Here is a 20,082-nt window from a genome sequence, read left to right as displayed (position 1 = left end):
AAAACGCTACCGTTTCCGGAAAAAACGCAGGAGTGGCTGGAGAAACGGAGGAGTGTCTGGGCGAACGCTGGGAGTGTTTGTGACGTCAAACCAGGAACGACAAGCACTGAACTGATCGCAGATGTCGAGTAAGTCTGAAGCTACTCAGAAACTGCTACGAGGTGTGTAATCGCAATATTGCGAATACATCGTTCGCAATTTTAAGATGCTAAGATTCACTCCCAGTAGGCGGCGGCTTAGCGTGAGCAACTCTGCTAAAATCGCCTTGCGAGCGAACAACTCGGAATGACCTCCTATATACACTATTCTACATCGGCCATAAACCATCAATGATTTTGCTGGTTTTTGATGATGCCATTGTAGTAACATGGCTCAAGTTGTCAACCTAGCTGGTGATGAAACTGGTGACAAATCATACACTTGTCTATTTGGATGGGAGGATCAGGAAGATCCAGACACACTAATAAAAAAGTCTGAGAAGTTATGCTTACCAATTAAAAATGTTATAAAGGACAGACATGCTTTTAACACTGCTGTGCAGAACCCCTCTGAGAGTATCCAGTCATATGCTGCCAGACTGAAAAGGCTAGCAAAGAATTGTGATTATGGTGCATTAGCAAGTGAGGTCATCAGGGACAAGATTGTGGGCGGGATGTACTAAGCTCTCCCGCCGCGGAATTTCCCCTTCTCTGCGCTCCCGGTTACCATCTCCACGGTAACCGCTCTCCTCCCACTGGCCAGCGCTGCCCTTCGCTACCCGTTGTTCTCCCCCTCCACACTTCTTCCACCTCCTCTCTGCCGCGGCCACTCAGGACACTGTGTTGTCTCAGCCGCGCTCCCCCCTTCCTATTTTCCTGCTCACAATACAGCCATCCATCATGCGCACACTGGACTGTGGGACACCGGAACTCTCTCCTCCCAGGCGCCATTATTACTCCTGCCCTCAATGCAGAAACTACGGGGAGCGAATGGCAGCGCCGGCCAGTGGGAGAAGAGCGGTTACCGTGGAGAAGGCGACCGGGAGCGCAGAGAAGGGGAGATTCCGCGGCGGGAGAGCTTAGTACATCCCACCATGTGTGTGGGACTTATAATGATGTTACCATACCTCCCAACTTTCGTGGTGGTGAAATTGGGACTAGCGCGCGGCGATGCCGCGTGCCAACCCGAAAAGGGTGTGTGGCCTCGCTCGTGGTGGGCGTGGCCTCATATGTGGTGGGCGTGGCCTTGCCAAACGGACCATTCTTCTGCCTTTTGGGGGCGTGCCCAGTGCTCCCCAAGCAACTGAGCAGCCTCCGCTCCCCTCCTAGCACTGATTACATGCCGTGAGCGTGCGCGCAGCATGTACTCAGTGATCACCAGCTGCTTTGCAGAGCATAGCAGCGGGTGATCAAAGGCTATCCCAACTGCCCCCGCCCGCAGGACACTGCTGCCCGCGTGTGGGACAGCGGGTCAGGGTACGAATAGCGGGACTGTCCCGAGTCAGGGTACGAATAGCGGGAGGTATGTGTTACTCATACACACTTACTACATGAAAAGGAATTAACACTAGACACTGCTTTACTTATATACATGCTACATGAGCTGGCAATAAAAGTGCAATGGAGTTCAAAAGAGAGTCTTATATATGCAACCTCTGGCAAAGCACGCAGCAACAAACACGCTGTGTGAATTGCGCCAGTCACCATTACCATGAATTGGCTTCATCGCTGTGAACATGTCACTGTGAATTGGGCATAACAGTGGGCATGATGACATGACTGCATCATCATGCCCCCCCCCCCCCCCCACTGCACAATGCCATTTTTACTGACATTGTGAAGCAGGGGGGCGGGACCATGGTGACTAGATACAGCACGAATCGTGTTACATGCTGACTGGACTGCCCACTTTTCCATGAAAGTGGGTGGCTGCAGGGGAATGGCGGCCAGCTCCGAAGACTTGCCCACTTTTCTGGGCGGCCAGGGAGCGCCACCCAAATTTTGGGAGCCTCCCGGCTATTCTGGGAGAGAAGGCAAGTATGCCATGAATGTCTGCTTTCAATAAATGCTACAATGCTTATGGCAAGCAAAATCATTTTGCACACCAATGCAAGTCCAAGCCTAAAGCTTATGCCTGGCAACCTTACACTGCATGTTCCATCTAGGTTTGTCCTGTTTGCTCTGATAAAATACGGGATTGGGAGAAGGGAGTGATATGGTTCCAAATTAGAATGTAAAATTTCTAAGATCCACAATTGAGGTCAAGGAGTGTGCCCAGTGGTGCTGACACAGCCATGGTCATGCGGTGGACACGGACCAAACTGGTGGACTGCACACTATAGCGCTGAGCCCACAGAGGCTGAATGAGCGCCTGTCACTCTGCACTCGTCGGAGGAGCAGTCATTGCCGGCGGCAGTGCGGCTCCACATCAGACAGCCAACACAGACAAGCACTAATTTCCTGTTTTTAACACTAACCCTATGTTCACATTTGTTGTACTGATCACTGTAATAATGGAGAAGTTGCCCATAGCAACCAATCAGGTTCTAGCAATCATTTTATAGACTGTACTAGATAAAGGATAGCTAAGCCTGCTCGGTTGCTATGGGCAAAACCAGGGCTGTAACTAAGGGTGTGCAAGTGCTGCTGTTGCACAGGGCCCAGGGGCAGCATGTTGCTAGACCACAACTAGGGATGTCCATCGACCACCAATGATTCCTAATCATTGATGGTTTATGGCTGATGTTGAATGCTTTTGCTATCAATGGGAGAGAACCAGATGGTTTCCTTTCATCGCTGGCACAGCATAAACAAATAATTATTTATTTTTTGCAAGGTGACGGACTCAGAGCATAGCTCCACCCCCGACACCCACAAAGCCCTGCCCCCAGTCTGTGATTGGCCCGCGGGTCATTCACTGAAATAACAGGGATGACCATTGATGAGTGAAACCATAGATGGTCTCCCATAGCATAGTTGATGACCACTTACAGTTTCACCATCAATGGCAACCATCGATCGATTTCCGGGTCGCAGCGGCTGCGTGTGACGTCACGCAGCTGTCGCGGACCGCCCCCACCCAACGATCCAGACACACCTCCATTGTCCGGACCACGCCCCGCCAACGGCGTTTTAACGTCGTTGGCGCACCCCCTCTAACCCCGCGACCGCCTCTGCCTGTCAATCAGAGGCGATCGCAGAAAGTGAGATGCTGATAGCATCTCACTGGGCTCCCGGGGTGTGCACGAGCAGTGCGGCCGCTACGCTTGCGCACTCCACAAAGTAATTCAGACCGCGATTGCCACTGATGCAGTCTGAATTACCCCTTAAGCCTCCATATGTCTGTCAGCGTTTTGAAGGTTTGATAAATCTCCATCAAGTTGAAAGAGCTTCAGAGCACAGAAATAGAGGCCCCTTACCTACTAACATAAACTAACATAAAAAAGACTTCTTTCTCTAGTGTTCTATATGGGAATAGGATTAGCGTACCTCCAAACATATTAGATCCATGAACTGGGACAGGCCACATCACCATTTTGGAGTGGTTGTTTTCCTATTACAGCAAGTCTATCACTCATGAAATGCTAGGCTGTCCTGTTGCCCCCAATGTTCCAAACACACAATGGGCATTATTCACACGTGGTTGGAGGTGCAGCACATAGCACAAAGTACCGAAGTTTGATACTATGCGAATGTGCAGAACCTGTATCACACATGTGTAGCAGGGACGTGCAGTCAGGGGAGGCAGGTGAGGCAGAGCCTCCCCTGTAATACTGCTCGTCATACTCCTGAGTTTTGACTATATCGCTATAAAAATTATTACAAAGATAACTTATAACTATCTTTGTATTACAGCAATTATTTTTATAGTTAAATCTTGCTAGATTCTGCAGGGCTCCCTTGAATCGTTGGGATAGACGAGAGATGAGGTAATGACAGCTCAGCCTCATCTCTCCTAGTTAGACACTGCCTGTCACAGTGTGCAGAGTGAGGCGGGGCCATACCTTGACCAATAACACTGCTTAGAAAAGGAGCAATGTGAGGCATGCTGCAGTGTTGGGGGGCGTGCCTCTATCTATGTTGGACCAATCTACGCTGACGCTGTAAGCCGGATGAACACAGTGACTTCCCACCCTACCCTGCACCAGTTTCCCCGCTGCGCTGCCAGCCCCACACACCAGAAGGAGGTGAAAGCACCCAGCATAGGATCCCTGTCCATGTCCCAGGGGAGAGGTGCACAGACCTGGGTCCCCTGCCTGCCTCCAGCCACCGAGCTCAGAGTCCCCGTTTCTGGCTTGTCCTGGCGCTGCTGTCAGGTCTTCGGTTCTCCTTGGGTCACCCTCGGAGCCTCTGAAGCCCCCTCCTCGTCCTCCGACTGTGGCCAAGAGATAGAAGATAAACCAGCGGGCAAGTGACAGGAGAGAAATGGCTGCTGAGACCCACCTACATTGGCACTGCCAGCGAAAGATGGGGGGAGAGAAGACCAGCAGGTATCCAGTTGATGTGGGGCAATGTGTGTGCTCAGCTCCCTCTTATTACATTAGATGGGGGTGCTTATACTGTGTTTGTGTGTGTACCGTACTGTGCATTCTCATTCAGCGTGTCATTATTATAAGTATACTGCCTTTTTTTTTTTTTTTATATTCACATTCATCACAACAGCGCCTCGCCAGTCATTGACCTCACCGCACGTCACTGATGTGCAGTATGGGTCTGCGACGTCGGTAGCAGATCGGCTGCAAACTGTCAGTGATTGACAATCTGCTGCTGCTTGAGGGGCCGTCGCGCCTCCGTTGTGGGAGGGGGGGGGGGGTAACGAGGCTAGGATCTCCGTCGGAAGATGGAGATTTCCCGGCCTCTTTGTAGGATCTGTGGCGGCCGGTTTGTGCGACCCCATGGGTCACGCAGCCAGCCAATGGTGTCGTATGTGATTTGATGTTGCGTACCCATATCTGTGCATCGCTGCTGCTTCCATGTAAGCAGCAGCAATGCATTCTCCGTCCACATTAGACCCAGTTATTGCTGTAAAAACCAGTAACAGGCAATCGTGGAGACCGTCCAATACCTCCTAACGGGTATCAGTAGAAATCGCCAATGCAATGTATTTCCCATTTATGAAGTTTGAATGAATGCGGTGCGGTCATGTGACCGGCACTCAAGATCCCGGCGGTTACAATGCCGACGCCGGAATCCCGAGCGCTCAAAATGCCGGCCAACGGAATGCCGACTCACAGGCTGTATTCCCACTCGTGAGTGTCCACAACACCCATAGAGTGCGAAAAGAACCTGTTGCGAACGCAGGGAGCCGCCGCGCTCGCCCCCGCTGGCATTCTGCTGCCGGGATCCCAGTGTCGGTATGCTAACCGCATGGATCCCAGCAGCTGGCATCGTGTTCCCAATCCAAATGAACGATCTACATGAACTGTGACTGGGCTGGGGATGGCCACCGACCATCGATGGTTAACCACCAATGCTCGATAGTTTTACCATCGCATTCCATCGTCGGCAATAGACTACAGGCAACGCAGGAGAGGACGCATCGGATTAAGAATACAGAGCCCAGTGAGAGATGCATCAGTCATACGTTTGTGACACCCTCTGTGATAAATGCAATATACTAATGTAATGCAATTGGAAAGGTACCATAAGAGAAAGGTCAGGATTTGGGTAATAATGAAGAATCACACGTGTATTGCAGCAGAGAACAAAGGAGAGGAGGACAACAAGTGACTATCATCATCCCATCACCATCATCACTGAAGTCTCAGCTAGAAGAGGGGGGAGGGAATGAGACGTGACAATTAGTCATGCCACCTCCTCTGTGAGTGTGCGGGAGTGAGGATGCCGGGCCCGCTGAATCAGACACTCAGGGACTTCCCACCATCCAGCAGCAGCAGCAGCAGCACTGTGTGAGTGAGTACCACGCACTGACCCCAGCTCCACCACGCCGCTCAGCAGCAGCTGATCACGCGCGGCCCGGCCGCTGATTGGCTCCCTCCAGACACACCTTTGCCGCTGATTGGCCGACGCTCCCCCCGCCCAGCGCTACCTTGTGGGAGCCTTAGTACATTGTGAATGGGAGCAGCTGGGAAGGGATGATCATTAGAGAGAACGCTGCAGCACAGCAGTATCGCTCACATCCAGCAGCAGCAGCCGTACACAGGAGGAACTCACTGCTACATGCAACGATGCTCAGCTACACGTCCCATCATCTGCACAGCAGCAGCAGGGTGAGTCCCACCTGCCATGTATGGGGTAACAGCCGATACTGGGGGGGCATTGTTGTTTCTTAGTAGTATGGGGGGCAAATAGTGCCTGTCCTGTTGCAGGTGACTGTGCGTGATGTACTGCTGCAGTGAACCTTGTCCTAGGTAATCATTATGATATTAGCCTAGATTAACTTAGTGGCACCACACAATTGGGGGCATGCTGGGGCTTGTAGTTCCTCCTATGTACAGGCACACATTCCCTCAAGCCTGATTGGGTGCAGGTGGTATAGGCAGTAATGGGGATAAGTGCTGGTTACATAATGGGTACAGTGATCCCCAGCAGAGGAGGTACATCCCTGCTGTGGAGCACACTGGCAATAATCAGGCATTGCTAATGATGCACACAGTACTAGTGGCAGCCTCTAGAGCCCAGCTGTGTACACTGTGCAGCCTGTAGATGCTGGGAGCAGCAGTGGTTGCTGGAGGGATCAGTGCAGGTGCTGGGTGCCATTTGGGAGTTGATGTGATGCAATGGGTGGTCTGCGATGCAGGTGCAATGTCTGTCTATGTAGGGAGAATGGAGTGCTCTGGCTTTCAGCTGCAAGTGGAGCATTGGTGCACGCCATAGGCTGTACTTGGTAATTGCCTCAATTTTCCTTTTATGATAGCCCTGTGACAGCTTCATCACGGTACTGTCACCACGATGCATGTGGCTGGATGATGGACAGGCATTGATGCAGCGCACTGACCAGTAGCAGCAGTGGTGCACGTGCAATCCCCTTTACCCCCATTAACTCCTATAAGGACAGTCACTTCTGCTGCTGGGCGCGCCCCCCTCTGTCTACATAAGAGCAGCGGCGCGGCGGTGCGCGCCCCCGGGCCAGAGCGAGAAAGTAGGTGAGAGGTCGCCGAGCGGCGAAGGCACCGGGTTCACGCTTCCTGTGCTCTGTGAAGCAGCAGCTGATCACGCTTCGTTCACGTGCCCGCCCCGGCATCCGCCGTCCAATCGCTGCCTATAGGGCGTGGCGGGGGTCGCTGATTGGCTGCGGCGCGCAACGTTGTGTTTGTGTAACTTGGTCGAGGAGAGAGGCGGGTGTGGAGGAGGTGTGTGTGTGGGAGCATAACACAGAGGCTTATGTGAAGTCATTGCTGGGTGTAATGTGTCTCTCAGCCTGGCCTGGTGCCAACTAGGGTGGGGGGCACAGAGTGGAAAAACATTTCCTTCAGTCAGAGTTCTAGCTCATATATATATATATATATATATATATATATATATATATATATATATATATACGCCTTGCTGCCCCGGCACTCCCAGTATCCACTGCAGGATATGTCCTGCTCCGGTGCCCTCCTCCGCAGAGGGCTTTACTGGTGCCCCCTGAAATATTTAAACCAAAGAAAAGGCGGCACTCGGAGACTGTGAAATAATCATATATTGGTGCAAAAAGCAGTCATCAACGTTTCGGGGATATTTGGCCATTCACATCAGTCCCTGCCCCAGTGGAGCTTACACTCTATATTCCCTATCACATGTACATGCACACACTTACACACTAGGGTTCAATTTGTTGGAATCCAATTAACCTACCAGTATATTTTTGGATTGTGGGAGGAAACCGGAGCAGCCGGAGGAAACTATACAAACTCCACACAGAGCCATGGTGGAAATGGAACCCATGACCTCAGTGCTGTGAGGCAGTAATGCTAATCATTACACCATCCGTACTGCGGTATAGTTCATAATATATTATTAAACAGCGTGTTGAAGTTGATATATTCATATTGAAAATAGTCTCAAAATGAAATGAGGGCTGGACTTCTGCCATCGAAACTTCCTATGCAATGGCAACTAACTAATCGCATCAAAAGAATTAAATGGAAATAGTATTCGTATAACTTGCGCATGTGCCAAAAAATCCTGTTTGCGCAAAAGCAATCCATGGCTATCCTGATGTTGAACAGCATAATTCAGCTGTATTTTAACATAGGCTGGCCATCACATCCAGGAATTCAAATGATTTTGGAGCTTGGTTAATTGGACACATTCATGGTCCTCATAGAAAACTATGGGGGCTGCTAATACCCCTTTCACACCGCATAAATAACCCGGTATTGACCCAGCATATTGCCAGGTTGACACGGGTAGCTGTGCGGTGTGAAAGGGCCCATGGCGAATACCCGGGTCGCCTGATCCGGTAATTCAACCTGGGAATAAAGCGGTGTTTTCTCGGGTTGAATACTGGGTCAGTGGCAGTGTAAACAGGTTGCCGGGTCGATGCGACCTGGAACTTGTTCACTACACAGGGAGAGGCGCCGCAGAGATCTCATCTCCAGCACCGCCTCCGCCCCCAATGTTGCAACAGCAGGGGCGTTTCTACAGAGGAGGGGGCCCCCTCCGCTGAACGGCACTGTAGTCTCCGGCAATGTACCGGAGTCTACTGCGCATGCGCAGGTCTCCCTAAACATGGCGCCCGCCATGATCCAGAGACCAATTTGGCTACTGCGCATGCGCTGCGGTGATTTCCGCCACGGACGCTGCGCCCGCCGCTGGACTCCGGTTAGGCAAGTATTTAAATGGGTGCGGTGTGGGCCCCCCCTGGACCCAGGGGCCCCGTGTGCACCGCACACATTGCACCAATTATAGAAACGCCAATGTTCATCAGTCCCTGCCCCTGTTTAACAACCCGACCCGGCAATATGCTGCGTCGGGAAGGCAGCTTGTAGGGTCAAATGCCGTGTCCCACCCAGCAAGGACACGTTTCCAATTACCTGGTGGGACCCAGCATTTGCGATGTGAAAGGGGTATAAGTGGCCCCCGATTTGAAATAATGCTGCAGTCTGACAGAAATGTCCGTTTTCGGTGGCCTCTCATTCTCATATCTGTATTTTGTTACAAATATAAAGTGTTTATTGTTCAATTGTAAACTGAAGAACAGTCTAATAAAAACAGATTGCATAAAAAGATTGTAAAATTCATTTGAAATGCAGTCTGGCAGCTTTTTTTCTTTTCTTTATACTAAATATGTATATATTTATATGTAATGCATTGTAGAACATGTTGCTTTGCGTTACTTATATTGTAACCTGCACAACAAAGTAGTGTCGCAGACTTCAGTCTCTTTAAATGTGCTACATACAACTGAATGTTTGTATTGATATATATTTTTATTTTTAAATCATTTCAGCTGGAAAAAATGGGCATAGCCGGAAGTAACCGATGCGGCGGTGCACCGTGGAAATCTACAGAGAAAGGCGACTTTGAGGCAGTAGAAGCCCTTATGTACATGAGCAGCCGCTGGAAGCCTGAGTACAGAAATTATGCTGATTTGAGGCCAATTACTCCAGCATCTGATCTGTCTGAGAATGAGGACAGCGTGATGACATCGGAGTTCTCCACCGCCATACCGGCCTTTGTAAGTGCTCTGTTTTACTGTGCAGCCATATTAACTCTGACCTGTCCTAAAAGTGCGTAGGAACTCCATGTTGCTCAGGCATCACATGTAAGATTCCACGCTCTATATTTTTAACAACACCGTGACGTTAGGGTTTACTTCTAGTTGCTTTGAAGAGTGCAAACTTGTCATTTGAGCTAACCATTCTTTCTTTCATTTACAGTGCCTAACGCCACCGTACAGCCCTTCAGAGTTTGAGATGTCACCTTCTCCAGGCGCCAAGTCCATGTCTCCAGGTCCAGTTGCTGAAAAGAGCCAGCCTACTAATAATTCAGGCAACCATTCAATAGAAAATCATTCACCGAGCCACCAGAAAGCCCAGGTGACAAGCGTCATCCGCCATACTGCGGACGCACAGTTCTGCAATCAACATCCAGTCATGCCAAGGCATTTCGATAGTCCTACCACAGGTGGCAGCATTGAGCCAAAAAGTGTACCTAATGTGGCCATGCCAAAGGGTCAAAATGAAAGGTGCGATCAAAACCAGATCAAGACTGAAGTCCAGGCGGCACATACCTTCCTACCTGTAAACGATCACCCTGGTAGAGTGTCTCCTGCTGGTCTGCAGGCTTGTAATAGCAAGGCAAGTTCTTCCGATGCCAGTTTTGTCCCAATGCAGATCTCATCACCGTCGCTACTAGTTTCCACACCAGTTGCTGCAAACACTGTACCGCAGATGCCCGTCTTTTGTCAGATGGTTCCCTTCTCTTCCAACAACTCTATGGTGACCACAGTCCTATCAAACACTCCCGCTCAACCACCAGCAGTCATGCAGTCTCTATTTTATATGGGGGCTCCAGTGCCTAATGGGAGAGTGATGTTTGTCATGCCACAGTCTGTAGTGCACACTGCAAAAACTGTTTTGTCCAGCAGCACCAGGCTTTCACCAATTGCACCCGCACCAGGAGTGGCCCTATCTGAAGGAAAAGTTTCAGCACATGTGGATGCGTCTCGAATTAGAAGTCATGTCTGCAGCCAGAATGGGTGTGGGAAGACCTACTTCAAGAGCTCCCACCTAAAGGCACATATGAGAACGCACACAGGTATGATTACTTTTCTCTCTTTTAAATAATTGAATAATAAAATATATTAGTAATTTGGGCCTGGCTTATGCCGGATCAGCCCTACCTTGCTGTCTGTTGCTGCATACTGACTGCTGTTGTACTTGCCCAGTGCCAACACAGATGTGAACTTGTCCTGTCTCCGTCATGCAATTGTCAGTTAGACATGCACAATTATTACTTTGATAAATGCATTTGTTTTTCTTTTTGTAACTGCTCAAACAGTGCCTACAATTTTATAACTGTGTTAAGATCCTTAAGAAATGGAATTCTGATTTGTTGGTACGATTAGTAGAACTAAGGGGCTCATTTATCAACGAGTGCTAAAACTTGTGAATCCTAAAATTAGTTGCGTATGATAAATGATGCTCCAGCCAATCAGCTCCCAACTGTCATGTGTTTGAACAATGACAGTTGTGAGCTGATTGGCTGGAGCACCATTATCATACGCAACGAGTGTATCATTCTCAACGAGTTTTATCACTTTTTGAAAAACGAGCCCCATAGGGGGGTATCCAATTAGTTGCAAACTGTTTTTCGACGGATCAAAATGGTCACGTCACAATTTATTTTTATTTTTTTTGACCGATGGGGGGTATCCAATTAGGGTCCCTTTTGATCGCCCGAAAAAGGACCTGCGATTGGCCGAAAACACATGGGATCGGGGATGAGACCCCGATCACATGTGCCATGACAACTCCGATAAGAGTGGTATTGGGTGGGGGACTGGCAGCGCGCTGCATCGGGGCTAATAGGTTAGACCCCAGTGATACAATTATCCGTCGTCAATGACTGCGGGTTATTGGATACCCCCCATAGTATTGTGCTCCATCCCATTTTACATTACTGCATTGCCTAGCACTGAGAATAACATAGTGCACAAGAGAAGTCAATCTAATATGAGTTTAGTGTGTGCAATGCACCTAGATTCTCACATTCAACGCACTTTGTTGTTATTCTTTCCCAGGAGAAAAACCTTTCAGCTGTAGTTGGGACGGTTGTGACAGAAAATTTGCCCGATCTGACGAACTGTCTCGTCACCGCCGAACACACACAGGAGAGAAGAAATTTGCATGCCCAAAATGTGACCGCCGTTTCATGCGCAGTGATCACTTGACCAAGCACGCCAGGCGCCACCTCTCAACCAAAAAACTCCCCGCCTGGCAGATGGAAGTGAGCAGGCTAAGCAATATCGCCATGCCACAGGCCTCGGCTCCTGTTCAGTGAGGGCGTTCGGAGAACTTGCATCTCTCAACTCAGAGTCCACGGGATGTCTGTGTGCACCACCGTGATGACAAATCACCTTCACTCCTTTATGGATGCGAATCTGGTTAGGACCACCTTTACCAGAGCAAAACGAGGTCCGTGCAGAAAAAGGCGGCAGCAACCAAAATACACTTTGAGGACTTGGTTTATTTTCTTTTCTTTTGCACAGGAGAAAAAATCTAAAGTGCAGATAGTTGGTGTAGCACTATGCGGTTGATAATGTTGCCAGAATGTGATGTGATTAATTTGTAGCCAATGGCGAATGGTAACGCTTACAAATCTATGTAGGCTTGTTAATACTAACTTGGTAAAAGTGGCTTCATTTAGGCTACTACATGGTGCTCTGGATTGTCTATTCAGGAAATAAGTTGTGGTTAACTATACCAGGGCACCGAGTAACAATAACCACACGACTTACTAACAGTTCTAGTGAAATAACGTGTAGTTAACATACATAAAATGTTCTTTATATAGGTACATTTTCTTAGAGGTAACAGATATATTTATGAGGTTACCGTGCTTTAAGTAAGGGTTCTCGCCTTCCTCAAGTATCTACGGGGAGGGACTGACTTGATCTACTTATCATTATTATGGGACTTTTAAAGGTTGCATAATTCTCAGGAATGGTAAATATAGTCTTTTTAAGATGTTCCCCTCCCAGCCAGTTCTCCTGAACAAATGCAGGGTACTTGTATTAAAGGAGTTCGGTTTTTATTTTTGTTGTTTTTTTTACTTTTTAAAATAAATTTGGGTTTACATACACAAACTACCTACAGATTACTAGTAACCCAAAACCACTGGTATCTCTATGCCATTCCATTTGGATGACCGGCTTACTGTTTTTTTTTCTTTTTCTTTTGACATTGGTAAGCAATGGTCAGGAATGGTAGACGCTGCATGAACACATGGAGATAAGAATTGCAGTAGAAAATCTTTCTTTATATTCTGCTGTTTTGTGAAATACACAATACCATATTGAAAACGTTCTATGGACTTTGGGGAGATCACCCAAAAAAACTTAGTTTTAAAAAGTTTGTGGCAAACTTTTTTTTTTTTTCTGCCCTTTGCTTAATAGTAAACGAGGCAGGAGATTGTTCTAAGAACCTCGATGCCATCAGGGTATGTAAAGGAAAATGGCTTATGCCTGTTGGAATTCATTTGTCATTTTTATAAGCTGGCAATTTGCATGGCCACTTTTTGTCATTTTATTATAAAATTTAACTTTCCGCATAATTAGCAGTTTTGGACAGTTTATTATTATTTTTTCCCCATTAAAGTGCCGTTTGATATATTTCAGATGGCCTCCGGAATTTCTCATTCATCAAATAGGAAAACAAAAACAAAGTTATACTCTGTTGCAGTATCAAATATAATCTAATATACATTATTCCTGCTTATATGTATTTAGAAGAAAGCCCTGCAAGTGTACTGGTGATACCAGTTTTTGCTTAGGCACATGGGTCTTCGACCTGTGGCCCTCTAGCTGTTGTGAAACTACATATCCCAGCATGCCCTCCCCCAGTTTTAGCATGTCTTAATAGCAAAACTGTGGAAGGGCATGCTGGGATGTGTAGTTTCACAGCAGCTGGTTGAAGACCCATGGCTTAGGGGGCTTTTGTAAGTGTTGTCTCTTACAGGGGTAAAGGTAAACTATGTACCTCCTCACTCACTGTTTACTAAACCATTACTACTTAATGTGATGTACTAAAAGTAAGAAAGGAAGCTGCAGGTTTCAGTCGCTTGAAGTACATCTTTACTTGTAATTTAGAGGTTTATTTGTGCTCTTGTTTGTACCCAACTTCTTTCAGCTGCACTTTGGTCACAAATGTTTAAAAAGATGTGAACAGAGGAATATTCTAAATATAGCTTTATATTAGTAAATTAGTTCCGCGAATACACAACTGGATATTTACTTTTGTGTATGTGTATCCAACGCCTACACACCGGATGTGAACAATTGTTGCTCTAGACCAGTATGCAATCCTATAAGTTTTCTGGGGATTTGGTGGCCTTTGATGTCACCAGTTCCTAGTGAAGAGATGGGCTGCGTTTGTACGGAATGGCTGCTCCAAGTCCTGCTGGTGACAGGGACACTTTACAAGGCATCCATTGTTTTCTATTGACTGCTTTAAAGCGTTGTTCATTCTCGTGATGGATCTGTGCACAGGTTTAATGTTGACCATTAATCAATGTAAGAGGCATTTTGTGACTATATATATTTGCACAGTATTTCATATGTTGTACTTTATACACGTTTAAAAAATAAAGAACAATTTTGTATCATTTGTGTGTGGACAGTAGTCTTATTTTCACAACGGGATGTGATATACCGTATATAATCGAGTATAAGCCGACTTTTTCAGCACCTTCTTTTTTTTTTTTTTTTCTTTTTTTTTTTTTTTTTTTGTGTGCTGAAAAAGCCACTTCGGCTTATACTCGAGTCAGTTGTAGGAGGGACACGGAGGGCACAGCACGCGGCTCTCCTGTGTCCCTCCTGCGTCTCCGGCGGCAGCGGCGTGTGTGTGTTAAAGGAAGTGCACGAACCGGCAACTTCCTTTAACACACACACACGCCGCTGCTGCCGGAGACGCAGGAGGGACACAGTAGAGCCGCGCGCTGTGCCCTCCGTGTCCCTCCTTCAGAAGACAGCGTGGGAGCGACGGAGGGTAAGTAACAAACTGGCACTGTGGGGCATATCTGGCAGCATGAGGGCATATCTGGCACTGAGGGCTGTGTACAGCTAGAGCTGCATTTCCCACCCTACTCGAGTCAATGAGTTTTCCCAGGTTTTTGTGGTAAAATTAGGTGCCTCGGCTTATATTCGGGTCGACTTATACTCGAGTATATACGGTAAGTAAAAAAGAAACAATGATAAAATAATATCTGGGTAAACGGTTCAACTGTATATGATGTGTGGGGAAACAAATGATGTTACTTTGCGCTGACAGGTGTTGTTTAAACACACACAAAAAACACAAAACAATGTAAGAAATCTGAAAGTAATTATTCTCGTATTCCCTAAAGGTTGGCTCAAACAGATGTAGGCAACCTGTGACGCTCAGGCTCTTGTGGAACTAAAAGTCCCATAATTACTGCCAGTTTGAGGGACCACAAAATATATATAGGCAAATGATTTAATGGGTTGGTTTTTTTTACAATAGTGAAGGATTTCTTCAACAACTCTGCATAAGTAATACATCTGATATTCATACTCCTGAATTACACCTATGACTGTAGCCTAGAAAATACTTTCAGACGTTATCAGACTTGAGAAAAGCTACTAATTAATATTAATATATATATATATATATATATATATATATATATATATATATATATATTGGTATAACCTATGGTGCCTTAATATATTTTCTCTTGTGTCCAAGAGGATACTGGGGTCCACATTAGTACCATGGGGTATAGACGGGTCCACTAGGAGCCATGAACACTTTAAGAAATCAATAGGGTGGGCTGGCTCCTCCCTCTATGCCCCTCCTACCAGACTCTGTTTAGAAAATGTGCCCGGAGGAACCGGTCATGCTTTGGAGAGCTCCTGAAGAGTTTTCTACTTTTATTTTAAATGTTTGTTATTTTCAGTCAGGGCTGTTTGGCAACAGTCTGACTGCGGCCCAACTTCCTTAGAGTTAATGGTCCCGTTTCTCTGCAGACAGGACACTGAGCTCCTGAGGGAGCCACTCTCAAGCCACACCACGGCGCAGCGTACCCTCCCGCAGCACGCCACCACCCCCTAACAGAGCCAGAAGATGAAGAGGGTGAGTACAATGCCGGCGGAAATGGCGGCACAAGGACTGGAGCGCAGCTCTGACTGCAGGCTGTGCGTCAGGGGGCTCAGACAGACACACGCTGATGGTGTGTCCCACTGTGAGGGGCGCGCTGAGCCTCCGCTGATGCCCACACTGACCACAACGTACTAACAGGGGTTTTAACTCTTGGTTAGACATTTTTTTTAACCTCAGGGCCAGTATAAAAAATGCGGGAAGCCGTGCGCCATTACAGGGGGCGAGGCTTCACTCGGAGCGAATCCTACAGCTCTCCAGCGCCATTTCCCTCTGCAGCTCATACAGGCAGCATCCCCAGGGACGCGCAGCTCCTCCACAAGGACTCCCAAGTCTCCTCAGTGGTACCAGGGGGTCTTAGTAAAGGGGGGGCGCAAGTTTAAGATTATAGCCACTACTAAGGTGCTTATTTCTGTGCGACCCAGCTCAGTTTTACTTTGCTAAAAGGGGGCGCTGTGTGGCTGGATCTGATTTCTGTGTCAGGATAGTGTTCGCTCCCAGTCCAGTGGGGCTGAACCCCCATGGTTGGCCTCCATTAAAGGGATGATTTCAAATATTTCTACTAAGCTGTCATACTGAGAATGAGACAAAATTCTTACGGAAGTCTATGGATGACCTGATAAATAGAGATTCAGCTCCCATGCCTGCGCCCCACACTCTCTCCTTTTGCCCACAAAAGCGTACTCTGGCCCAAATCATGCAGGGTGATACTGATCCGGACACGCCGGATCCAGAGGAGGGTGAAGTGGATGCGAGTGTGGTTGGGGGGCGAGGGGGGGGGGGAGCTGTCCTGTCACAGGGTATACAGGCCCTCATTGAGGCTATCAGATCTGTCCTACTTATTCCTGACAAGACTAAAGATGCAGTAGAGGAATCTTATTTCTCTAACGTCCTAAGTGGATGCTGGGGACTCCGTCAGGACCATGGGGAATAGCGGCTCCGCAGGAGACAGGGCACAAAAACAAAGCTTTAGGATTAGGTGGTGTGTACTGGCTCCTCCCCCTATGACCCTCCTCCAAGCCTCAGTTAGGTTTTTGTGCCCGTCCGAGCAGGGTGCAATCTAGGTGGCTCTCCTAAAGAGCTGCTTAGAAAAAGTTTTTAGGTTTTTTATTTTCAGTGAGTCCTGCTGGCAACAGGCTCACTGCATCGAGGGACTTAGGGGAGAGAATTTCAACTCACTTGCGTGCAGGATGGATTGGATTCTTAGGCCACTGGACACCATTAGCTCCAGAGGGAGTCGGAACACAGGTCTCACCCTGGGGTTCGTCCCGGAGCCGCGCCGCCGACCCCCCTTACAGATGCTGAAGATTGAAGGTCCGGAAACAGGCGGCAGAAGGCTCTTCAGTCTTCATGAAGGTAGCGCACAGCACTGCAGCTGTGCGCCATTGTTGTCACACACTTCACACCAAGCGGTCACGGAGGGTGCAGGGCGCTGCTGGGGGCGCCCTGGGCAGCAATATTTAATACCTTTATGGCAAAAGAATACATCACATATAGCCATTGAGGCTATATGTATGTATTTAACCCATGCCAGATATCTAAAACTCCGGGAGAAAAGCCCGCCGAAATAGGGGGCGGGGCTTATTCTCCTCAGCACACAGCGCCATTTTCCTGCTCAGCTCCGCTGTGAGGAAGGCTCCCAGGACTCTCCCCTGCACTGCACTACAGAAACAGGGTAAAACAGAGAGGGGGGGCATTTTTTGGCGATATTTTGATATATTTAAGCTGCTATAAGGAACAACACTTATATAAGGTTGTTCCCATATATATTATAGCGCTTGGGTGTGTGCTGGCAAACTCTCCCTCTGTCTCCCCAAAGGGCTAGTGGGGTCCTGTCTTCGATAAGAGCATTCCCTGTGTGTCTGCTGTGTGTCGGTACGTGTGTGTCGACATGTATGAGGACGATGTTGGTGTGGAGGCAGAGCAATTGCCGATAATGGTGATGTCACCCCCCAGGGAGTCGACACCGGAATGGATGGCTTTGTTTATGGAATTACGTGATAATGTCAGCACATTACAAAAATCAGTTGACGACATGAGACGGCCGGCAAACCAGTTAGTACCTGCCCAGGCGTCTCAGACACCGTCAGGGGCTGTAAAGCGCCCTTTACCTCAGTCGGTCGACACAGACCCAGACACAGACACTGAATCTAGTGTCGACGGTGATGAAACAAACGTATTTTCAAGTAGGGCCACACGTTATATGATCACGGCAATGATGGAGGCTTTGCATATCTCTGATACTGCAAGTACCACAAAAAGGGGTATTATGTGGGGGGTGAAAAAACTACCTGTAGTTTTTCCTGAATCAGAGGAATTAAATGATGTATGTGATGAAGCGTGGGTTAACCCAGATAGAAAAGTGCTGATTTCAAAAAAGTTATTAGCATTATACCCTTTCCCGCCAGAGGTTAGGGCGCGCTGGGAAACACCCCCTAGGGTGGATAAGGCGCTCACACGCTTATCAAAACAAGTGGCGTTACCGTCTCCTGATACGGCCGCCCTCAGGGATCCAGCTGATAGGAGACTGGAAACTACCCTAAAAAGTATATACACACATACTGGTGTTATACTGCGACCAGCCATCGCCTCAGCCTGGATGTGCAGTGCTGGGGTCGTCTGGTTGGATTCCCTGACTGAAAATATTGATACCCTGGATAGGGACAGTATTTTATTGACTATAGAGCAATTAAAGGATGCTTTTCTTTATATGCGAGATGCTCAGAGAGATATTTGCACTCTGGCATCGAGAGTAAATGCGATGTCCATATCTGCCAGAAGGAGTTTATGGACGCGACAGTGGTCAGGTGATGCGGATTCCAAACGACATATGGAAGTATTGCCGTATAAAGGGGAGGAATTATTTGGCGTCGGTCTATCGGATCTGGTGGCCACGGCAACTGCCGGAAAATCCACCTTTTTACCTCAGACCCCCTCCCAACAGAAAAAGACACCGTCTTTTCAGCCGCAGTCCTTTCGGTCCTATAAGAACAAGCGGACAAAAGGACAGTCATATCTGCCTCGGGGCAGAGGAAGGGGTAAGAGAGGGCAGCAAGCAGCCCCTGCCCAGGAACAGAAGCCCTCTCAGGGTTCTGCAAAGCCCTCATCATGACGCTGGGGCCTTACAAGCGGACTCAGGAGCGGTGGGGGGTCGACTCAAGAATTTCAGCGCACAGTGGGCTTGCTCACAGGTGGACCCCTGGATCCTGCAGGTAGTATCTCAGGGTTACAGGTTGGAATTCGAGAAGTCTCCCCCTCGCAGGTTCCTAAAGTCTGCTTTGCCAACGTCTCCCTCAGACAGGGCGACGGTATTGGAAGCCATTCACAAGCTGTTTTCTCAGCAGGTGATAGTCAAGGTACCCCTCCTACAACAGGGAAAGGGGTATTACTCCACGCTATTTGTGGTACCGAAGCCGGACGGCTCGGTAAGACCTATTCTAAATCTGAAATCTTTGAACCTGTACATACAAAAATTCAAGTTCAAGATGGAGTCACTCAGAGCAGTGATAGCGAATCTGGAAGAAGGGGACTTTATGGTGTCCCTGGACATAAAGGATGCTTACCTGCATGTCCCAATTTGCCCTTCACATCAAGGGTACCTCAGGTTCGTGGTGCAAAACTGTCATTATCAGTTTCAGACGCTGCCGTTTGGATTGTCCACGGCACCTCGGGTCTTTACCAAGGTAATGGCCGAAATGATGATTCTTCTGCGAAGAAGAGGCGTATTAATTATCCCTTACTTGGACGATCTCCTGATAAGGGCAAGGTCCAGAGAACAGCTGGAGGACGGAGTAGCACTAACCCGACTAGTGCTGCAACAACACGGGTGGATTCTGAATTTTCCAAAATCTCAGTTGACCCCGACGACACGTCTGCTGTTCCTGGGAATGATTCTGGACACGGTTCAGAAAAAGGTGTTTCTTCCGGAGGAGAAAGCCAGGGAGTTATCCGAACTTGTCAGGAACCTCCTAAAACCAGGGAAAGTGTCTGTGCATCAATGCACAAGAGTCCTGGGAAAGATGGTGGCTTCTTACGAAGCGATTCCATTCGGCAGATTCCACGCACGAACTTTTCAGTGGGATCTGCTGGACAAATGGTCCGGATCACATCTGCAGATGCATCAGCGGATAACCTTATCGCCAGGGACAAGGGTGTCTCTTCTGTGGTGGTTGCAGAGTGCTCATCTGTTAGAGGTCCGCAGATTCGGCATACAGGACTGGGTCCTGGTGACCACGGATGCCAGTCTGAGAGGCTGGGGAGCGGTCACACAGGGAAGAAACTTCCAGGGAGTATGGTCAAGCCTGGAGATGTCTCTT

The 20,082-nt window shown here is 48.2% G+C and overlaps 1 protein-coding gene and 1 long non-coding RNA gene across 5 annotated transcripts in view; one reads left to right on the top strand and one right to left on the bottom strand.

Moving 5' to 3' along the window:
- LOC134928478 (uncharacterized) overlaps window positions 1–1,444 on the bottom strand; it is a 64,583-nt gene extending 63,139 nt beyond the window's left edge. The window contains exon 1 of the long non-coding RNA XR_010177937.1: window positions 1,106–1,444. This is a non-coding gene — a long non-coding RNA (uncharacterized LOC134928478). The remainder of the gene's footprint in view (window positions 1–1,105) is intronic.
- On the top strand, window positions 995–14,252 carry KLF10 (KLF transcription factor 10). 4 transcript variants are annotated; one of them, XM_063924232.1, is made up of 4 exons: window positions 995–1,074; window positions 9,376–9,603; window positions 9,806–10,685; window positions 11,671–14,252. In XM_063924232.1, the coding sequence occupies exons 2-4, from the start codon at window positions 9,385–9,387 to the stop codon at window positions 11,928–11,930; spliced, it is 1,359 nt and encodes a 452-aa protein (XP_063780302.1). In that variant the 5' UTR covers window positions 995–1,074; window positions 9,376–9,384; the 3' UTR covers window positions 11,931–14,252. The 4 variants fall into 4 exon arrangements, with proteins under 4 accessions (XP_063780302.1, XP_063780301.1, XP_063780300.1 ...); XM_063924231.1 differs by lacking the exon at window positions 995–1,074 and adding an exon at window positions 1,331–1,500; XM_063924230.1 differs by lacking the exon at window positions 995–1,074 and adding an exon at window positions 5,748–6,208.
- Window positions 14,253–20,082: the final 5,830 nt, after the last annotated feature.

The sequence above is a fragment of the Pseudophryne corroboree genome, chromosome 5 (genome assembly GCF_028390025.1).
Source record: "Pseudophryne corroboree isolate aPseCor3 chromosome 5, aPseCor3.hap2, whole genome shotgun sequence".
Taxonomy (NCBI): domain Eukaryota; kingdom Metazoa; phylum Chordata; class Amphibia; order Anura; family Myobatrachidae; genus Pseudophryne; species Pseudophryne corroboree.
This window is presented reverse-complemented; position numbering and strand designations above follow the sequence as displayed.

Excerpts from the sequence above, each read along its gene's own strand:
- KLF10 (XM_063924230.1), top strand. The coding sequence starts at position 6,074 with ATGATCATTAGAGAGAACGCTGCAGCACAGCAGTATCGCTCACATCCA. Across the intron at positions 6,209-9,375 it reads ATCTGCACAGCAGCAGCAGG|CTGGAAAAAATGGGCATAGC; the intron begins GTGAGTCCCACC and ends AAATCATTTCAG. Across the intron at positions 10,686-11,670 it reads ACATATGAGAACGCACACAG|GAGAAAAACCTTTCAGCTGT; the intron begins GTATGATTACTT and ends ATTCTTTCCCAG.